This window comes from Polyergus mexicanus, unplaced genomic scaffold (assembly GCF_030449975.1).
Source record: "Polyergus mexicanus isolate NDT 795.1 unplaced genomic scaffold, iyPolMexi1.0 SCAF_8, whole genome shotgun sequence".
In the NCBI taxonomy this organism is placed as follows: Eukaryota; Metazoa; Arthropoda; class Insecta; order Hymenoptera; family Formicidae; genus Polyergus; species Polyergus mexicanus.
This window is the reverse complement of record NW_027223328.1, coordinates 3,963,730-3,981,749: the sequence shown is the minus strand read 5'-3', so window position 1 is coordinate 3,981,749 and position 18,020 is coordinate 3,963,730. Positions and strand designations below refer to the sequence as shown.

The 18,020-nt window shown below is 27.2% G+C and overlaps 2 protein-coding genes across 5 annotated transcripts; both read left to right on the top strand.

Annotated features, from left to right (window-relative positions):
• Positions 1-608: 608 nt before the first annotated feature.
• Positions 609-7,336, top strand: LOC138935412 (terpene synthase-like). Of its 3 annotated transcripts, none has more exons than XM_070299970.1 (9): positions 609-688; positions 3,048-3,198; positions 3,442-3,537; positions 3,675-3,829; positions 4,482-4,623; positions 5,097-5,217; positions 5,304-5,443; positions 5,522-5,624; positions 5,805-7,336. In XM_070299970.1, exons 3-9 carry the CDS (start codon positions 3,472-3,474, stop codon positions 6,005-6,007), a joined length of 930 nt encoding a protein of 309 aa, XP_070156071.1. In that variant the 5' UTR covers positions 609-688; positions 3,048-3,198; positions 3,442-3,471; the 3' UTR covers positions 6,008-7,336. The 3 variants fall into 3 exon arrangements, with proteins under 3 accessions (XP_070156071.1, XP_070156070.1, XP_070156072.1); XM_070299971.1 differs by having other exon boundaries at positions 619-688; positions 3,091-3,198; XM_070299969.1 differs by lacking the exon at positions 3,048-3,198.
• A 3,780-nt stretch (positions 7,337-11,116) lies between these two features.
• Positions 11,117-17,749, top strand: LOC138935485 (terpene synthase-like). 2 transcript variants are annotated; one of them, XM_070300105.1, is made up of 9 exons: positions 11,127-11,189; positions 12,221-12,706; positions 13,353-13,448; positions 13,583-13,737; positions 14,124-14,265; positions 16,419-16,539; positions 16,631-16,770; positions 16,849-16,951; positions 17,148-17,749. In XM_070300105.1, exons 3-9 carry the CDS (start codon positions 13,383-13,385, stop codon positions 17,348-17,350), a joined length of 930 nt encoding a protein of 309 aa, XP_070156206.1. In that variant the 5' UTR covers positions 11,127-11,189; positions 12,221-12,706; positions 13,353-13,382; the 3' UTR covers positions 17,351-17,749. The 2 variants fall into 2 exon arrangements, with proteins under 2 accessions (XP_070156205.1, XP_070156206.1); XM_070300104.1 differs by lacking the exon at positions 12,221-12,706 and having other exon boundaries at positions 11,117-11,189; positions 17,148-17,748.
• Positions 17,750-18,020: the final 271 nt, after the last annotated feature.

Below are 18,020 nucleotides of genomic sequence, written 5' to 3'. Positions count from 1 at the left end.
AATGTTTTATGATTTTCTTTATTCTTTAAAAATGATATATTATACTTGTATTAAAATCGCAATAATAATATCGTCATACTTTCATTACCGTCGAATTAAAATGTTTTTCTTGACAGAATAGAAAGAAATGAACAATTATTCTCATGTAATGAATAATAAAATAAAGTAATTATAAATTGCTCATCTCAAGATCACTCTGCAAACGCTCGATGTTCCTTTGCGTCTTTTTTCCACTTTGTTTTTCATGTTTTACTGCTTCTTTTTTGCATGTAATTACGATACTCGCATAAATATGATTATTTCGACACACTTGTGTTATAATAACTAATTATAATAAACGTAGAATTTTTCGAGATATACCGATATACAGAATCTCAAACTTTTCGAGTTTCGCCGTATGACTGACCGCAGATTCAAGCAATAATGTCAGAACAAGCGTGTTCACTGGCTCAGCAGTGAAAGAGATAACGCACATAAGCGTGAACCGCATATAATACGCAGAGCATTCTGCGCCCCACGCGTTATCGCGCGTTAAATAATTATTTAATGGGAAGGGGTAAAATAGAAGATATATAAAGAATACACAATCACGATCAAGAACAGTAAATGTTTAATATTCTGGTGTGTACGATTCTGTTCAAACTTTCATACGAATTCTGACAGATTATTGAAATACGAATAGTGAAAGGTATGTATATATAAATAAATAAATAATATAATTAAGTATATGTATATATTAGGTGTACAACTCTGCTTCCGCCGTTTTTTTTTTTCGAAATTCGAGGCTTTATTGTAAAAAACGCGTTTAGACGTTTTGAAATTGCTTGTTGAGTCACTCCCAATGATCGTGCCAATTCTTTTTGACTTTGACTCGAGTCTTTATTAAGTAATGCCTCCAATTCTGCATCTTCGAAAACCTTCTCTCTTCGACAGCTATGTCGGTCTTCGATGTGAAAATCACCGTTTTTGAAGCGTTGAAATCACTCACGACACGTTCTTTCACTAATAGCGGCTTCACCATAAGTATTTGTGAGAGCATTCGATGAGCCTCAGCCGCAAATTTCTTCATATTGAAGCAGAAAATTAAAACCTCCCGCAAATGACGAGAATTTAACTCGTAAACTGACATTTTCAATCGAGAATAACTTTATGATGCAGACACGAATCGACTAATGTTTCTATGGGGATATGTCGACAGATGCCCAAGTTTATCGCATGACGTCTATGATCTATTTATTTCGACCACTACTTACCGCTAAAGCCATCTATAGGAAAACGGCGGAAGCAAAGTTGTACACCTAATATGTATAGAAATGCGCAATGCGCCCAGCATTAGCGTTTAATGTTAAAGACTATGCAATCAGAAATATATATATATATATATATATATTTGTAGTTGATGTGACGTTGAACTAAATATCAAAAGCTAACAATAAGCAGAGTATTAACAATTAAGCGAAAAAACTGGCAAATAAGGTACGGGTATTGGTGCGCAAACTTATTATTATTAAGTTTTAGTAATAAATGTGTATTGAAAATATACGTTTCGGACCGTTTCTGGTACATCTTCAGTATAGATATAAATTGATAGTATAGATATAAATTGATATAAATAACCAATGTATTACATTGGTATTTTAAAACTTGACGTACACAATATTTATTGCTGCATTCAAATTTTAAATTAAAATTAATAATCAAGGAAGAAGGCTCACTAAACACCGCGTAGAATATGTACTAATTAGTGGATAACGTCTAAACGCTAATGTCATACATACATCTGTCATTGGTTTACAATATAGTAAAAAGGGCAGTCAAATGTAAACCAAACTTTTTCCAAAATTTTATATTCGATCAACATATTTCTTTCGCACATCCAAATCATTTTTCTATATTTTCTATATATTTCCACTAACATCTAAGCACTTTTGCCACCGGATTGTGTGTGTATGTGTGAATGCACGCAACATTAAACTATAGATAATAGAATGGATACAGATTTGGATATGATAAAGGTAAATTCAAGAACAGACTTCTTCGAATTAAGAGGGGAGCCTGATGTAAAAGGTCAAAAAAAACCAATTTTATTTATTTTTTCATAAATCAATAGTAATACATCTGAAAAATATGTCCCTAAAGTTATAAACCGAAATTCGAAGTATTAATAGAGTTACAACCGGTTTTACAGCGCGCGGCGCGTCCCTCCGCTTATAATCCGTTGTATGAATAGACTTCGAACATGAGCCGGTATTTATGAGTCAGCGCGTCTGTATAATTTATATAACATGTTTGTGTAAATATATTTTCAAGTAGTAAAAAGTAAGTGTTACGTGGAAAAAAGAATGGATACTCAGCTCCAAAACACTTGAATTACGGCTTGAATTAAAGATTATTGAGATCGCCGCTTTTATAGCTGCTAGTGTTTTCAATGAAGGCTCTTATGCCATATTAAGAATTATGAAAACACTAAACATAACTATTGTACCACAGTGTAAATTTTTTGTTGATATTCGCGATGCGGAGCGGTTGAAGAGACAAGAGCGCCGCAGCCTAAGCGGCACAAGAGAGGCTCGAACAGCTCGAAAAGAGCAACAAATTGAGTTACAACATTTTTATGAGAAAGCAGAAGAATTATTGTATGAGTCTGGAATAGCAGACTAGCTGCTAAAATATTTTTATAACACCTATTATAACCATTTTTTTATATGAAAAAAATAATTTTCTACTTTTTGAAATGTAAATTAAAATGTTCTGAAAGTTTTAACTAAATCCATTGAACCGTTTTTCTCCCAAAAATTCCCAAAAATCATTTTATTTTTGGCAAGTTACATCAGTCTCACCTCTTAATGATAACAATAATTAATAACATCGAATTGATTAGCAAACATATATTATACTTTGACATATTAAATTACCGACGACAGTCAATTATAATATAATATAACAATAATAAGGAAAATTTGGGTACATTGAGACTTTGCAATATAATAACGTCGTACATGATATATATAAAACAATAATTAAGACGTTTTCTTTATATAATTAAGACTCTAGTTTGGTTCAACCATTATTGAGATCCGATAATTTAAGGTCAATCAGCCGATTCGCGTATAAATGCACGCGATGCTTCGCTGCATGAACTTGGCGAAATACTATCGTGTCTCTTGATACTAAGAAAGATAAAATAAAGTAATACAAGTTAGTATATCTTTTTGTATCTTTTTTATTTTCATTTATAACGTATCAAAGGTCTTCTGTGATATCGAGAATTTACAAAGCTATTAGTTAACTATAAGATTTGACGGTTGAAGAAAATTAGAAGAGGCTGAGAATATATGTTTAATAGAAGTTTGTAAAGCCTGATAAACGTCTGTGTCTTTAACTGATTGCAAGATAGTATATACGAGATATTATTCTCTTTGAGATCTTACAATTTTTCAGGAGAGAGAAATATCGTTCCGAATTGGAAACATGACAAATACAAATGAAAATAAGCCGTTTTATTACTCTCTGAGCAACGACAGGCAGGAAGATGAAGTTAGTGTTTCTATTGGATTTTTTCTTTTTTTTTAAATCTTTGATTTGTTTGCGATAAGTAAACAAATTTTGGTGATTTACAATTAATAAAAGATTAAAATTACATGAAGACTAACAAATTACATGGTTTCCCGTAGAAACTGTTGGAACCGATCAGATACTATCTTCAAGTTCCTGGAAAACAGACAACTATGAAATTTGCTCATGCTTTTAATTATTGGCTAAAAATATCGCCCGACAAAATACAAGCGATCAACGAAATAGTAACCATGCTTTGCACCTCATACGTTATGTAAGTTCGCATTTTGCTCTATTAGTATATGATCTTTTATGTATTTTATATATTTTTCAATTGCACACTTCTAATTTTCGATATGTCTGTGTGTGTGTGTGTCTCTGTGTGTGTGTGTCTGTCTCTCTCTCTCTCTCTCTGTCTCTCTCTCTCTCTCTCTCTCTCTCTCTCTCTCTCTCTCTCTCTCTCTCTCTCTCTCTCTCTCTCTCTCTCTGTGTGTGTGTGTGTGTGTGTGTGTGTGTGTGTGTGTGTGTGTGTGTGTGTGTGTGTGTGTGTGTGTGTGTGTGTGTGTGTGTGTGTGTGTGTGTGTGTGTGTGTGTGTTTAGATTGTTATATTCTATTATATTTTCATATTATTATTGTGTATATATATGTGTATATATATATATATATATATATATATATATATATATAAAATATATATATATACATATATATATATATATATATTTTATATATAGTTTTTCCACAAAATTGAAACAAAACATTGATGTGTTATAACTAATGTTCTATTTTAGTATGTAATCCTTATGTTTCCATTATATTTATTTCCATGTTACTATTTTTATATTAGATGTATAAAATTGAATTTATATCAAAAAAGCAATTCTGTATATATATTTTTATAAGATCCTAATTTTTTTTTTTACAGGATTGATGATATTCAAGATAATTCCATTTTGCGAAGAGGTATTCCTGTCGCTCATTCTGTTTATGGAATTGCTAGCTCACTAAACGCTGCAATTTCTATATTTTTTATCGCATTGGAAAGAATTGTTAATTTGCATCCTGCAGTAAGTAATCACATTATATTTATGAAAAAAAAGTAAGTATGCAATATACTTTAGTCACATTATGTATTATTTTAGTCACAAAAAAAGTTGAAAATAAGAGATCTCTTATTCTCATTTCCAAGTGCTCAAATAACATTTTTAAAAGATACAAAATTCGAATGCGCTCCTTCAATTATGTCCATGACATCATACATACTTAAATAAACTGAATAAAATTTATTTAATTTTTTGTTATAGTAGAGGAAAAGTAAGAGTTACTACTAAAACTTGACTGAAGAAGAAAACATTTTAAAAAATACATGTTTTATATGACCTTAAAAATACATGTTTTACGATCTAATATATGTATACATTTATACAACATAAAACTCATAAAAACTCATTAAAATTGTAAAAGATTAGCATCATATATTTGCTTGTTAAATAAAATATAACTTGTGCTGTATTATTGTATTGACTGCGTTTTTTTTCAGGCGACAAAAGTATATATGGAACAAATGTTGGAAATTTTTAGAGGTCAAGGAATAGAAATTTTTTGGCGGGACAATTTCATTTGTCCAAGTGAGGCAGACTACAATACTATGGCAAAGAAAAGTCAATATTAATACTTATATACATATGTTTTGTGAAATTCAAAAAATTATATACGAAAAAAATTAAAATATCATCTAATTTCGCAGAGATTGGTGGTTTTTTTAACATGATAGTAAAATTAATGAAGTTGTTCTCAACTTACGAAGAAGACTTATCACCGCTAAATGCCATTTTGAGTTTGCACTTCCAAATACGCGATGATTATGGCAATTTGAACAGTAATAAGGTGAGTAATAATATATCTGCGACATTATACATAATACATAAATAAACTGAAAAGAATTAAAGTAATTTTTTGTTATAGTATACCAAAAATAAGAGTTATTGCGATGACTTGAGTGAAGGAAAATTCAGCTTTCCCATTGTTCATGCGCTTACAACGAATCCTGATGATAAGCAAATAATATGTATCCTTTATACAATACTTTTATATAATACTTCTTTTTGTTTACAACAGAAATATTTGTGTTGATTAATACACTTTATTTACGATTTTACACATCATACACATACAAAAAACATTTTCAGAAACTTTATAATTTATGAACTTTATTATATATAGATTTCCTTAATAATGCCTGATAAAGATATTCTGAGACAACGAACTAAAGATATCGAAGTGAAACAACATTGCATTGAATTGTTAGAGAAATATGATTCTTTCAAGTACACGAAAAGTGTACTTGAAGATTTGGACATAAAAGCAAGAACTGAGATTAAACGTTTAGGAGGCAATCCACTTCTAATAAATGTTTTAGACGAGCTTAAGAAATGGGATTATTGGGACTAAAAAAGCACCCAAAGATCTTTTAACTGGAATATTTTCAGGGGGGAAATCTGTGTAACGGCTAAAAAAAGACTACTTTCAAAGATTTTTTTTTTAGTAAATAATTGTTTTTTTTTTTTAAATCGCGTTATTAACATCTCACAAAGTACATAATTTGAACTACCTATTGTGAAATTTTTGTTAAAAAATGTTAATATTTGTAAGTACAATAGCCAATAGTGTGAGCCGCCCAAGAAGATCGGGCGTTTGCGTAGCGGGCCAACGAAAGCTTCCAAAAAAAAAAAAAAAAAAAAAAAAAAAGATTTGTTACAAAATGGCGGACTTTTGAAGAAAAAAATTTCTAAATCGGTGAGACATTGACTTCTGGTTTTTAATATTACAGAAAAACAAATTATTCAATCAAAAATTCCATACGTACAACTCAAGCTATTGTCTCATATTTTAAGAAAATCCTTGTTTTTTTTTGTTTCGGAGCTTTCGTTGCTCCGCTACACGGGCGTTTGTTTTTTTTTAAACCGATTCACACTATTGGCGATTGTAGCTATAAATATTAATATTTTTTAACGAAAATTTCACAAAAGTTAGTTCAAATTATGTACTTTGGGAGAAATGTTAATAACGCGATTTAGAAAAAAAACAATTATTAACCAGAAAAAAAATTCTTAAAAATAGTCTTTTTTTTAACCGTTACACTAGTTTCCCCCCATAAAGTTGAATGGTATCACACAGCCCGCTAAGACATGTTACAACATCATACGAATATTATTATATATATTTATAACTTATTAAATATTTTTATTGATTGGGATAGGTTTATTAATTTACAGACTAATACACTTCAATTAAATGCTTATTACTTATATAATCTTGTTTACTAATAATTGTTTGTCATACAAATTAAGTTTTGCGCATCTATAGAATGATTCATGTTATTCAAGTCAAAAATATTTTTCTTACAATTAATAGAAAAAAATAGTAGAAAAATAATAGAAAAAAATAATAATGGAAAGTTGGACACTTTTTCTTAAACAAACATTTTTGCATAAAACATATTTTTCAATTATTATTATTATTTTATGCGTATAAAAGTAATGTTACTTTAATACGTATAAAACTAGTAAGGTAAATTCATCAAAAAACAAACGCTTTATGAAATATTTTATGCTTTAATGTTAGAAAGAATATATTGTATAAAATATAAAATATTTTAAAAAATATTTACTCTTTAATAGCTTTATTTAAGTTTTATATAATGTATTATATTGTTTAATTCTCACTATAAGCATAAGAGAGTATGATGTTTCTTATCAAAATTTAAAAAAATTTTATACTCCGGAAAATTATAAATAAAATATTATTAACAAAAAATTATAAATAAAATATTATATGCAAAATTGTTAATCACAATATTATTTTAAAACCTTCTTTATATTTTATTTTTTATAGCCTAATAAAGATACTGTTATATGTGTTACAATCATATAGGAATCACAAAAAAGAAATATATAATTCTAATAAGACAAAATACTAATTAAGTGAAATAAACTTGATCATGAGATTATATTGAAGATTGTAGTCGCAAAGAATTTTTGGATTACATATGATTCTTCTCAAGTAGAATTTCAACATCTCTATTTGACAGTATATGTTGTTTGTGAAATACTCGAGATGCCAAATTTTTGTGAAATACTCGAGAGGCCAAAAATTTGACTATGACGATATGAAGTGAATATGACCACAAATACGTTTTATGAGACTATTTTTCCACCAAGAAAATTTTTTTCTGTTTTTATTATGATGTTACATACATATTGCGTTAACATTTAAAGGTTTATTAGGTGTCTATTAGATGTCGAGAAGTGATTTGCAGCCCAAAGAGTGTTTCATAAACAATGCATTGCTATTGTATGAATATTAAGTTTTAATAGTATCTAAAAAATTCAATGACACAAAATTACATGGCATCTAATTCATATATTTCTAGATGTTGTTTTAGGCTAGATGGCTCCAACATTTAATAGACGTATATCCGATCTTGCGTTTCTCCCTGGGAACAGACATACGATATACTATCTTTTTCTCTCATCAGATATAGCTATAAACATCGTCAATCTCTGGGTTTATATAATATATAGACAAAATTTGATCTTGGCGATATAGTGAATACTAATGTATGACTATAAATACTTTTTATGAGATTATTTTCCAACAATAGAATTTTGTTGTTTGTTTTTATTATGATGTTACATACATATTGCATTAATATTTACATAGAGGTTTATTAGATGTCGAGAAGTGATTTGCAGCCCAAAAAGTATTTCATAAACAATGCACTGCTATAGTGTGAATATTAAGTGTCAATAAGTATTTAAAAAATTACCGTAAAACCGTGACTTTAATCATTTTCTTGCAGCTTTAGATAAATAAAATTGTTACATATGTAAAGACTCAAGAAGCATAAAATTATATATTTAGATATAAATATTGCTATTACATTTATTATTATTGTTATTATATTTATCGCCCTTTTATATAATTTTTTAATTTTGCTATTTATATTCATTAAAATTTATATATAATCATATATTATTACGTCATTATTTCTTTATTAATATTATTGTTATTTTCTTATTACATTAAAATGTCGAATCTATATTTAATTTATAAATTGCAAATACTTGACTTTTTTTAAATAATACATGTGTGCAAATATATGTATAGTTTGATTATATTTTTAATATTAATAAAGGCTTCTTTATATAACAGATCATTCATTTAGATGATGTTCAAATTCGCCCACCAAAAATGGCTCAATTTAATAATGACAATATGCCCTACGAGCTATTAATCAAATTTAACATTATCGTTTCAAATTTGGGAATATTTAAACCAATAAGCTCATTAGATTCAAAACCTGAATCGGTTGAAATTTGTGAAGTTTTAAATACCACAAAACGCATTAGTGAGTATCCTTTCTTATTTTTTATGTAATTTATTATTTGTTTCAATCTATTATTATATTTTTATAATAATTCAAAATAAATAAAGTATAGCATGATTAAAAATTTTGGTATTGAGATAATCAACATCCAAAAAAGAAATATTGTTGTGTTATATTTTATTTATCTTCAATTGTTATAGAAATGTTTTCTTAATTAATTATAAACATTACTATAAATATAATCAAAATTTTTGTAGAATGTACAAAATATTTCAATATAAAATTAAGTAACATATATACTTAAGTATATACATAAACATATAGTATACGTATGTTATATGTCATACGTATGTGTATGTATGTATATCCAAATAAAAAAAATTAATATCTCATTGCAATTATTGTTAATTAGAGTATATCTATATAATTTCTAAAAATATATATATATATATATATATATATATATATATGTTCATAAAATTTAGGAATATTTAAACCGATAAGCTCATTAAATTAAAAACTTGAACCGGTTGAACTTTGCAAAGTTTTAAATACCACATATCTTTTTTTGAGTCTGCGACGTGTTTTTGTCTTTTCGAAAATAAAGAAATACAATACGCCAAAAATATTCCTTATTTTCTGCCATTTCCAAAATTTCGCAAAGTATATAAAATACAACTAATCATGGCAACTTTTTTTTAAATAGTCATAGAAATATAATCTTTCAAATGGCATATAAATATTATATGTTGATTGCAAATTGAGTTTGCGATACGATACTAAATACCATTTAATAGTAAAAATGGGATAAATTTTTGCATCAATCTAATATAAAATATGTATATTAGATATTTTAATCAAAAATTTGGTAAAACATATATAATATCGTGATATTATCATTATCAATTGTCACTAATTGAATTACGCGAAATTGTTAGCTAATAATAATATTTTTGTTATTATTATTATTTTCCGTATTTATACGCACATTATTAAGTTAAATTATATAACAGCAAAATTGTTGACTATGTAAATGAAAATAAAGTCTCTATGACATGTCGGAACAAAAGAATAATATAAATTTTCTAAATTTTATTTAAATAATGAAAACAGGAAACGGGTAGTTATACGCTATACCATGACAACGAGCTCTGTTGCCGAGATGATCCGATATTGATCTTTGTTGCATGGAAAGTTTCAGGATCCATCCGAGAATTAAATAAATAGAAGATGAAAACGAGAGCACAATTTGATCTACAGTTCGCATAACATGTAAATTAAAAACAGAATTGAAAATTAATTTTAAAATAAAATATATATATTTTATAACCGGTTTTGATTTATATTACATTATATTATACTTTGTAAAATTAAAAAATTAATACTAAGAAAGAGAGAGAGGAAAAATATTACGTAATTATTACTTAGGTAAAATAAATATTCTATATTTAAAAATCTAGAATGTAGAGTTTTTACTATAAAAATATGTATTTTCCTAGAATTTGATCCAATAGACCAATGACAGTTGTTTAACATTTTATAATCTCAAAAAGAATGTTTTATGATTTTCTTTATTCTTTAAAAATGATATATTATACTTGTATTAAAATCGCAATAATAATATCGTCATACTTTCATTACCGTCGAATTAAAATGTTTTTCTTGACAGAATAGAAAGAAATGAACAATTATTCTCATGTAATGAATAATAAAATAAAGTAATTATAAATTGCTCATCTCAAGATCACTCTGCAATCGCTCGATGTTTTTCTGCGTCTTTTTTCCACTTTGTTTTTCATGTTTTACTGCTTCTTTTTTGCATGTAATTACGATACTCGTATAAATACGATTATTTCGATACACTTGTGTTATAATAACTAATTATAATAAACGTAGAATTTTTCGAGATATACCGATATACAGAATCTCAAACTTTTCGAGTTTCGCCGTATGACTGACCGCAGATTCAAGCAATAATGTCAGAACAAGCGTACTCACTGACTCAGCAGTGAAAGAGATGACGCACATAAGCGTGAACCGCGTACATCTAATACGCAGATATTCTGCGCCCCACGCGTTATCACGCGTTAAATAATTATTTAATGGGAAGGGGTAAGATAGAAGATATATAAAGAGTACACAATCACTATCAAGAACAGTAAATGTTTAATATTTTGGTGTGTCCGATTCTGTTCAAACTTTCATACGAATTCTGACAGATTATTGAAATACGAATAGTGAAAGGTATGTATATATAAATAAATAAATAATATAATTAAGTATATGCATATATGTATATAAATGCGCAATGCGCCCAGCATTAGTGTTTAATGTTAAAGACTATGCAATCAGATATATATATATTTGTAGTTGATGTAATGTTGAATTAATATCAAAAACTAACAATAAGCAGAGTATTAACAATTAAGTGAAAAAACTGGCAAATAAAGTACGGGTATTGGTGCGCAAACTTATTATTATTAAATTTTAGTAATAAATATGTATTGAAAATATACGTTTCGGACCGTTTCTGGTCCATCTTCAGTATAGATATAAATATATTACATTAGTATTTTAAAATTTGACGTACACAATATTTATTGCTGCATTCAAATTTTAAATTAAAATTAATAATCAAGAAAGAAGGCTCACTAAACACCGCGTAGAATATGTACAAATTAGTGGATAACGTCTAAACGCTAACGCCACACATACATCTGTCAGTGGTTTACAATATAATAAAAAGGGCAGTCAAATGTAAACCGAACTTTTTCCAAAATTGTATATTCGATCAACATATTTCTTTCGCACACCCAAATCATTTTTCTACATAGTTTCCACTAACATCTAAGCACTTTTGCCACCGGATTGTCTGTGTGTGTGTGTATGTGTGAATGCACGCAATATGAAACTATAGATAATAGAATGGATACAGATTCGGATATGATAAAGCTAAATTCAAGAACAGACTTCTTCGAATTAAGAGGGGACCCTGATGCAATAGTTCAAAAAAATCAATTTTTTTTTTTTTTTCATAAATCAATAGTAATACATCTGAAAAATATGTCCATAAAGTTATAAACCGATATTTGAAGTATTAATAGAGTTACAACCGGTTTTACAACTGCGCGTCGCGCAGATATATCGGAGAGCGCGCGGTGCGCCGCTTCGCTTATAATCCGTTGTTCGAATAGACTTCGAACATGAACCATGTATTTATGAGCCAGCGCGTCTGTATAATTTATGTATATTTATGTAAATATATTTTCAAGCAGTAACAAATAAGTGTATCGGTTACGTGGAAAAAAAAATGGATACTCAGCTTCAAAACACTTGAATTACGGCTTGAATAAAAGATTATTGAGATCGCCGCTTTGATAGCTGCTAGTGTTTTCAATGAAGGCGATTATGCCATATTAAGAATTATGAAAACACTAAACATAACTATTGGACCACAGTGCAAATTTTTTGTTGATATTCGCGATGCGGAGCGATTGAAGAGACAAGAGCGCCGCAGCATAAGCGGCACAAGAGAGGCTCGAACAGCTCGAAAAGAGCAACAAATTGAGTTACAACATTTTTATGAGGAAGCAGAAGAATTGTTGTATGAGCCTGGAATATCAGACTAGCTGCTAAAATATTTTTATAACTCCTATTATAACAATTTTTTTATATGAAATAATTAATTTTCTACTTTTTGAAATGCAAATTTAAAATGCTCTGAAAGTTCCCAAAAATTCCTTAAAATCACTCTATTTTTGGTAAGTTACATGAGACTCACCTCTTAATGATAACAATAATTAATAACACCGAATTAATAACATCGAATCGATTAGCAAACATATATTATATTATACTTTGATGTATTGTATTAAATTACCGACGACGGTCAGTAATTATAATATAATAGAACAATAATAAGGAAAATTTGTACATTGAGACTTTGGCATATAATAACGTCGTACATGATATATATAAAACAATAATAAAGACGTTTTCTTTATATAATTAAGACCCTAGTTCGGTTCAATCATTATTGAGATCCGATAATTTAAGGTCAATCAGCCGATTCGCGTATAAATGCACGCGATGCTTCGCTGCATGAACTTGGCGACATACTATCGTGTCTCTTGATACTAAGAAAGATAAAATAAAGTAATACAAGTTAGTATATTTTTTTGTGTCTTTTTTATTTTCATTTATAACGTATCAAAGGTCCTCTGTGATATCGAGAATTTACAAAGCTATTAGTTAACTATAAGATTTGACGGTTGAAGAAAATTAGAAGAGGCTGAGAATATATGTTTAATAGAAGTTTGTAAAGCCTGATAAAAGTCTGTGTCTCTAACTGATTGCAAGATTGTATATACGAGATATTATTCTCTTTGAGATCTTACAATTTTTCAGGAGAGAGAAATATCGTTCCGAATTGGAAACATGACAAATACAAATGAAAATAAGCCGTTTTATTACTCTCTGAGCAACGACAGGCAGGAAGATGAAGTTAGTGTTTCTATTGGATTTTTTCTTTTTTTTTTTTAAATCTTTGATTTGTTTGCGATAAATAAACAAATTTTGGTGACTTACAATTAATCAAAGACTGTATGAAGACTAACAAATTACATGATTTCTCGTAGAAACTGTTGGAACCGATTCGATACCATCTTCAAGTTCCTGGAAAACAGACAACTGTAAAATTAGCTCATGCTTTTAATTATTGGCTGAAAATATCGCCCGACAAAGTACAAGCGATCAACGAAATAGTAACCATGCTCTGCAACTCATGCGTAATGTAAGTTTGCATTTTGCTCTATTAGTATATGATCTTTTATGTATTTTGTATATTTTTCAATTAAAACGTACATTTTTAATGCATATTATTTAATAAAACTTACATTTAATAAAATAATAATAAGTTCGATACTTGCGGTTTGACTTTTATCTATCAGTTTTCCCACTTAATTGTTTTTATTCTGAATTTATTGCTGTTAACAAGATTGAAACAAAACATTGATGTGTCATAACTAATGTTCTGTTTCAGTATATAAATCCTTATGTTTTCACATTACATTTATTTCCATGTTATTAGTTTTATATTAGATGTATAAAATTGAATTTATATCAACAAAGCAATTCTGTATATATATTTTTATAAGATCCTAATTTTTTTTTTTACAGGATTGATGATATTCAAGATAATTCCATTTTGCGAAGAGGTATTCCTGTCGCTCATTCTGTTTATGGAATTGCTAGCTCACTAAACGCTGCAATTTCTATATTTTTTATCGCATTGGAAAGAATTGTTAATTTGCATCCTGCAGTAAGTAATCACATTATACTTATGAAAAAAAAAGTAACAAAATATACTTTAGTTACATTATGCATTATTTTAGTCACAAAAAAAGTTGAAAATAAGAGATCTCTTATTCTCTTTTCCAAGTGCTCAAATAACATTTTTAAATGATACAAAATTCAAATGCACTCCTTCAATTATGTCCATGACATCATACATACTTAAATAAACTGAATAGAATTTAGTTAGTTTTTTGTTATAGTATAGGAAAAGTAAAAGTTACTGCTAAAACTTGACTGAAAAAGAAAACATTTAAAAAAATACATGTTTTGTATGTCCTTAAAAATATATGCTTTATGTATCCTTAAAAATACATGTTTTATGATATACCAATATATGTACACTGAGAAAAAATATTGTTGATTCAACAACATCGATGCAGTTAAATTTTATTTGATTAATTCAATGATATAATTAATCGAATCAATACTTGATGCTTTTGTTTTACAAATTGAAATCTTTTCTTCAAAAGTATGATACTTTTGAAGAATTTAATTAAATTAATTATATATGTACTCCCTTCAAACAAATAAGTATTCACTTTAACTAAATATGAAATAAATAATTCGTTATTATGTAACTGAATATATGCAGTCTATTAAATTAAATTTTCTGTTAGTTAAACTGCATAAATTAATTTTATAACTCTAATAACATAATCCATTTAATACTGTCAATACAAATGCACTATTTAGTTGATTTATTAAATAAATTATATAAATTAACAAGATGGTACATTTGCATTAATAGTATCAAAATTTATTACGTTATTAATTAATACAAATGCATCATCTTATTAATTTGTTAAATAAATTATATAAATCAACAAGATGATTCATTTGTATTGATAGTATCAATTGACTATGCTGTTGATCAACACAAAAGCATTATCTTGTTGATTTATTTACTTATATGATAAGTCGTTGAACAGGGTTCTTATTCCTACCGCAGCATCTTTATTCCTATGTCGTCACCGTCAACTCGGAGTTTCACGGTGACTACTCAGGAGCCTTAATAATTTTTTTAAATTTCACTAATGATTGATACAATATTTTTATTATATGTTCGAACTTCATATTTAATTGAAGTGACAGATTAATAAAAGCGTTCTAATGTCACATTGGTTTAATGTAAAAGTATAGATAATTACTATAATTAAATATTAATTTATAAAAACACGACATATAATTCAGAGAATTAAATTTATATGTTTAATTAATTAATTAATAATTCAATGCATTTATAAAGTAAAGCTTATGAAAAGTATTTTATTTTCTTTCGAATAATTATTTAATTGATTAATTTTTTTTCATTTTTAAATCAACGCAATATGACATTGATTGATGTATACGTTATATTGCTTTATTTATATATAGAATTCATACAATTAATTTTTTATTTATTTGTAAAATATAATATACATATTTCAATTCAGGATATTATCAGAACAATTGCTTTTTTATTTATAAAAAATATATTAATAATTGATTTAATTGCACATGTAAGTTAATGAAATGTGCGATTAATACATTGAATAATATATCCAAATACATTAAATCTATATGTATTATATGCATATATAAGTTTATTTAAATTTACTGATAGTTTGTATCTGATTTAAGTGAAAATATAGTTGCATTTAATTTATAATTAATCATACAAATTAAATATGAAATTAATTTTAAAAAAAATTAAACTGGAAAAATATCGTGCAATATTCCTATAATCATATATATGATAATCCCATAATTACATTGTAATTAAATTGTTTATTTAAAAGAATTCTTATAATTCGGCATATTGTTAATGTAACATTATATATCATTAGTTCAAACATGATATATAATTCTTTTAATACAAATGTTTAATGAAACTTAACTAAAATATACAGACGATGAATCAACTGCAAAAGTTTGTGGCAGCCCGTGACATCGCCGTTTAATTGAATCAAAGCGATTTTTTTTTTTTGATTCAACAGTATTTTTTTCTCAGTGTATACATATATACAATATAAAACTCATTAAAACTCATTAAAATTGTAAAAGATTAGCATCATATTTGCTTGTTAAATAAAATATAACTTGTGCTGTATTATTGTATTAACTACGTTTTTTTTTCAGGCGACAAAAGTATATATGGAACAAATGTTGAAAGTTTTTAGAGGTCAAGGAATGGAAATTTTTTGGCGGGACAATCTCATTTGTCCAAGTGAGGCAGACTACAATACTATGGCAAAGAAAAGTCAATATTAATACTTATATATTTACATATTTCTTTGTGAAATTCAAAAAATTATATATGGCAAAAATTAAAATATCATCTAATTTCGCAGAGATTGGTGGTTTCTTTAACTTGATAGTAAAATTAATGAAGTTGTTCTCAACTTACGAAGAAGACTTATCATTGCTAAATGCCATTTTGAGTTTGTACATCCAAATACGCGATGATTATGGCAATTTGAACGGTAATAAGGTGAGTAATAATATATCTGCGACATTATACATATTACATAAATAAACTGAAAAGAATTAAAGTAACTTTTTGTTATAGTATACCGAAAGTAAGGGGTTTTGCGATGACTTGAGTGAAGGAAAATTCAGCTTTCCCATTGTTCATGCGCTTACAACGAATCCTGATGATAAGCAAATAATATGTATCCTTTATACAATACTTTTATATAATATTTTTTTTTTGTTTACAACAGAAATATTTGTGTTAATTAATACACTTTATTTACTAAAGAACTGTAAACGATTTTACACATCATACACATACAAAAGACATTTTCAGAAACTTTATAATTTATCAACTTTATTATATATAGATTTTCTTAATAATGCCTGATAAAGATATTCTGAAACAACGAACCAAAGAAATCGAAGTGAAACATCATTGCATTAAATTGTTAGAGAAATTTGGCTCTTTCGAGTACACGAAAAGTGTACTTGAAGAGTTGGACCTGAAAGCGAGAGCTGAGATTGAACGTTTAGGAGGTAACCCGCTTTTGGTAAAACTTTTAGACGAGCTCAAGAGTTTAGATTATTGGGACTAAAGAAGCACCAAAGATCTTTTAACCGAAACATTTTAAAGTTGACTGGCATCACACAGCCCGCTAAGACATGTTACAACAAGTTACAACAATATACGCATAGTAGTTATTATTGCCTATATAACTTATCAAATATTTTTATTGATTTGAATAAGTTTATTAATTTACAGATTAATACACTTCAATTAAATGCTTATTACTTATATAATCTTGTTTATTAATAATTGTTTGTTATTCAAATAACTTTTGCGCATCTATAAAATGATTCATAATTTAAGTCAAAAATATTTTTCTTACAATTAATAATAATAGAAAAAAATAATAATATTGTTGATAGTTGGACACTTCTTCTTAAATAAACATTTTTGCATAAATCGGTTTTTTCTATATTGTTCTATTATTATTATTATTTTATGCATATAAAAGTAATGTTACTTTAATACGTATAAAACTAGTAAGGTAAATTCATCAATAAACGAACGCTTTATGAAATATTTTATGCTTTAATGTTAGAAAGAATATATAAAATATAAAATATTTAAAAAAATATTTACTCTTTAATAGCTTTATTTAAGTTTTATATAATGTATTATATTGTTTAATTCTCACTATAAGCATAAGAGAGTATGATGTTTTTTATCAAAATTAAAAAAAAAATTATACTCCGGAAAAT

Bases quoted from the DNA above. Each gene is read 5' to 3' on its own strand.
- LOC138935412 (XM_070299969.1), top strand. From the start codon at position 3,472: ATGACAAATACAAATGAAAATAAGCCGTTTTATTACTCTCTGAGCAAC. The intron at 3,538-3,674 runs GTTAGTGTTTCT...GGTTTCCCGTAG, and splicing joins ACGACAGGCAGGAAGATGAA to AAACTGTTGGAACCGATCAG. The intron at 3,830-4,481 runs GTAAGTTCGCAT...TTTTTTTTACAG, and splicing joins CTTTGCACCTCATACGTTAT to GATTGATGATATTCAAGATA.
- LOC138935485 (XM_070300105.1), top strand. From the start codon at position 13,383: ATGACAAATACAAATGAAAATAAGCCGTTTTATTACTCTCTGAGCAAC. The intron at 13,738-14,123 runs GTAAGTTTGCAT...TTTTTTTTACAG, and splicing joins CTCTGCAACTCATGCGTAAT to GATTGATGATATTCAAGATA. The intron at 16,952-17,147 runs GTATCCTTTATA...TGCCTGATAAAG, and splicing joins TGATGATAAGCAAATAATAT to ATATTCTGAAACAACGAACC.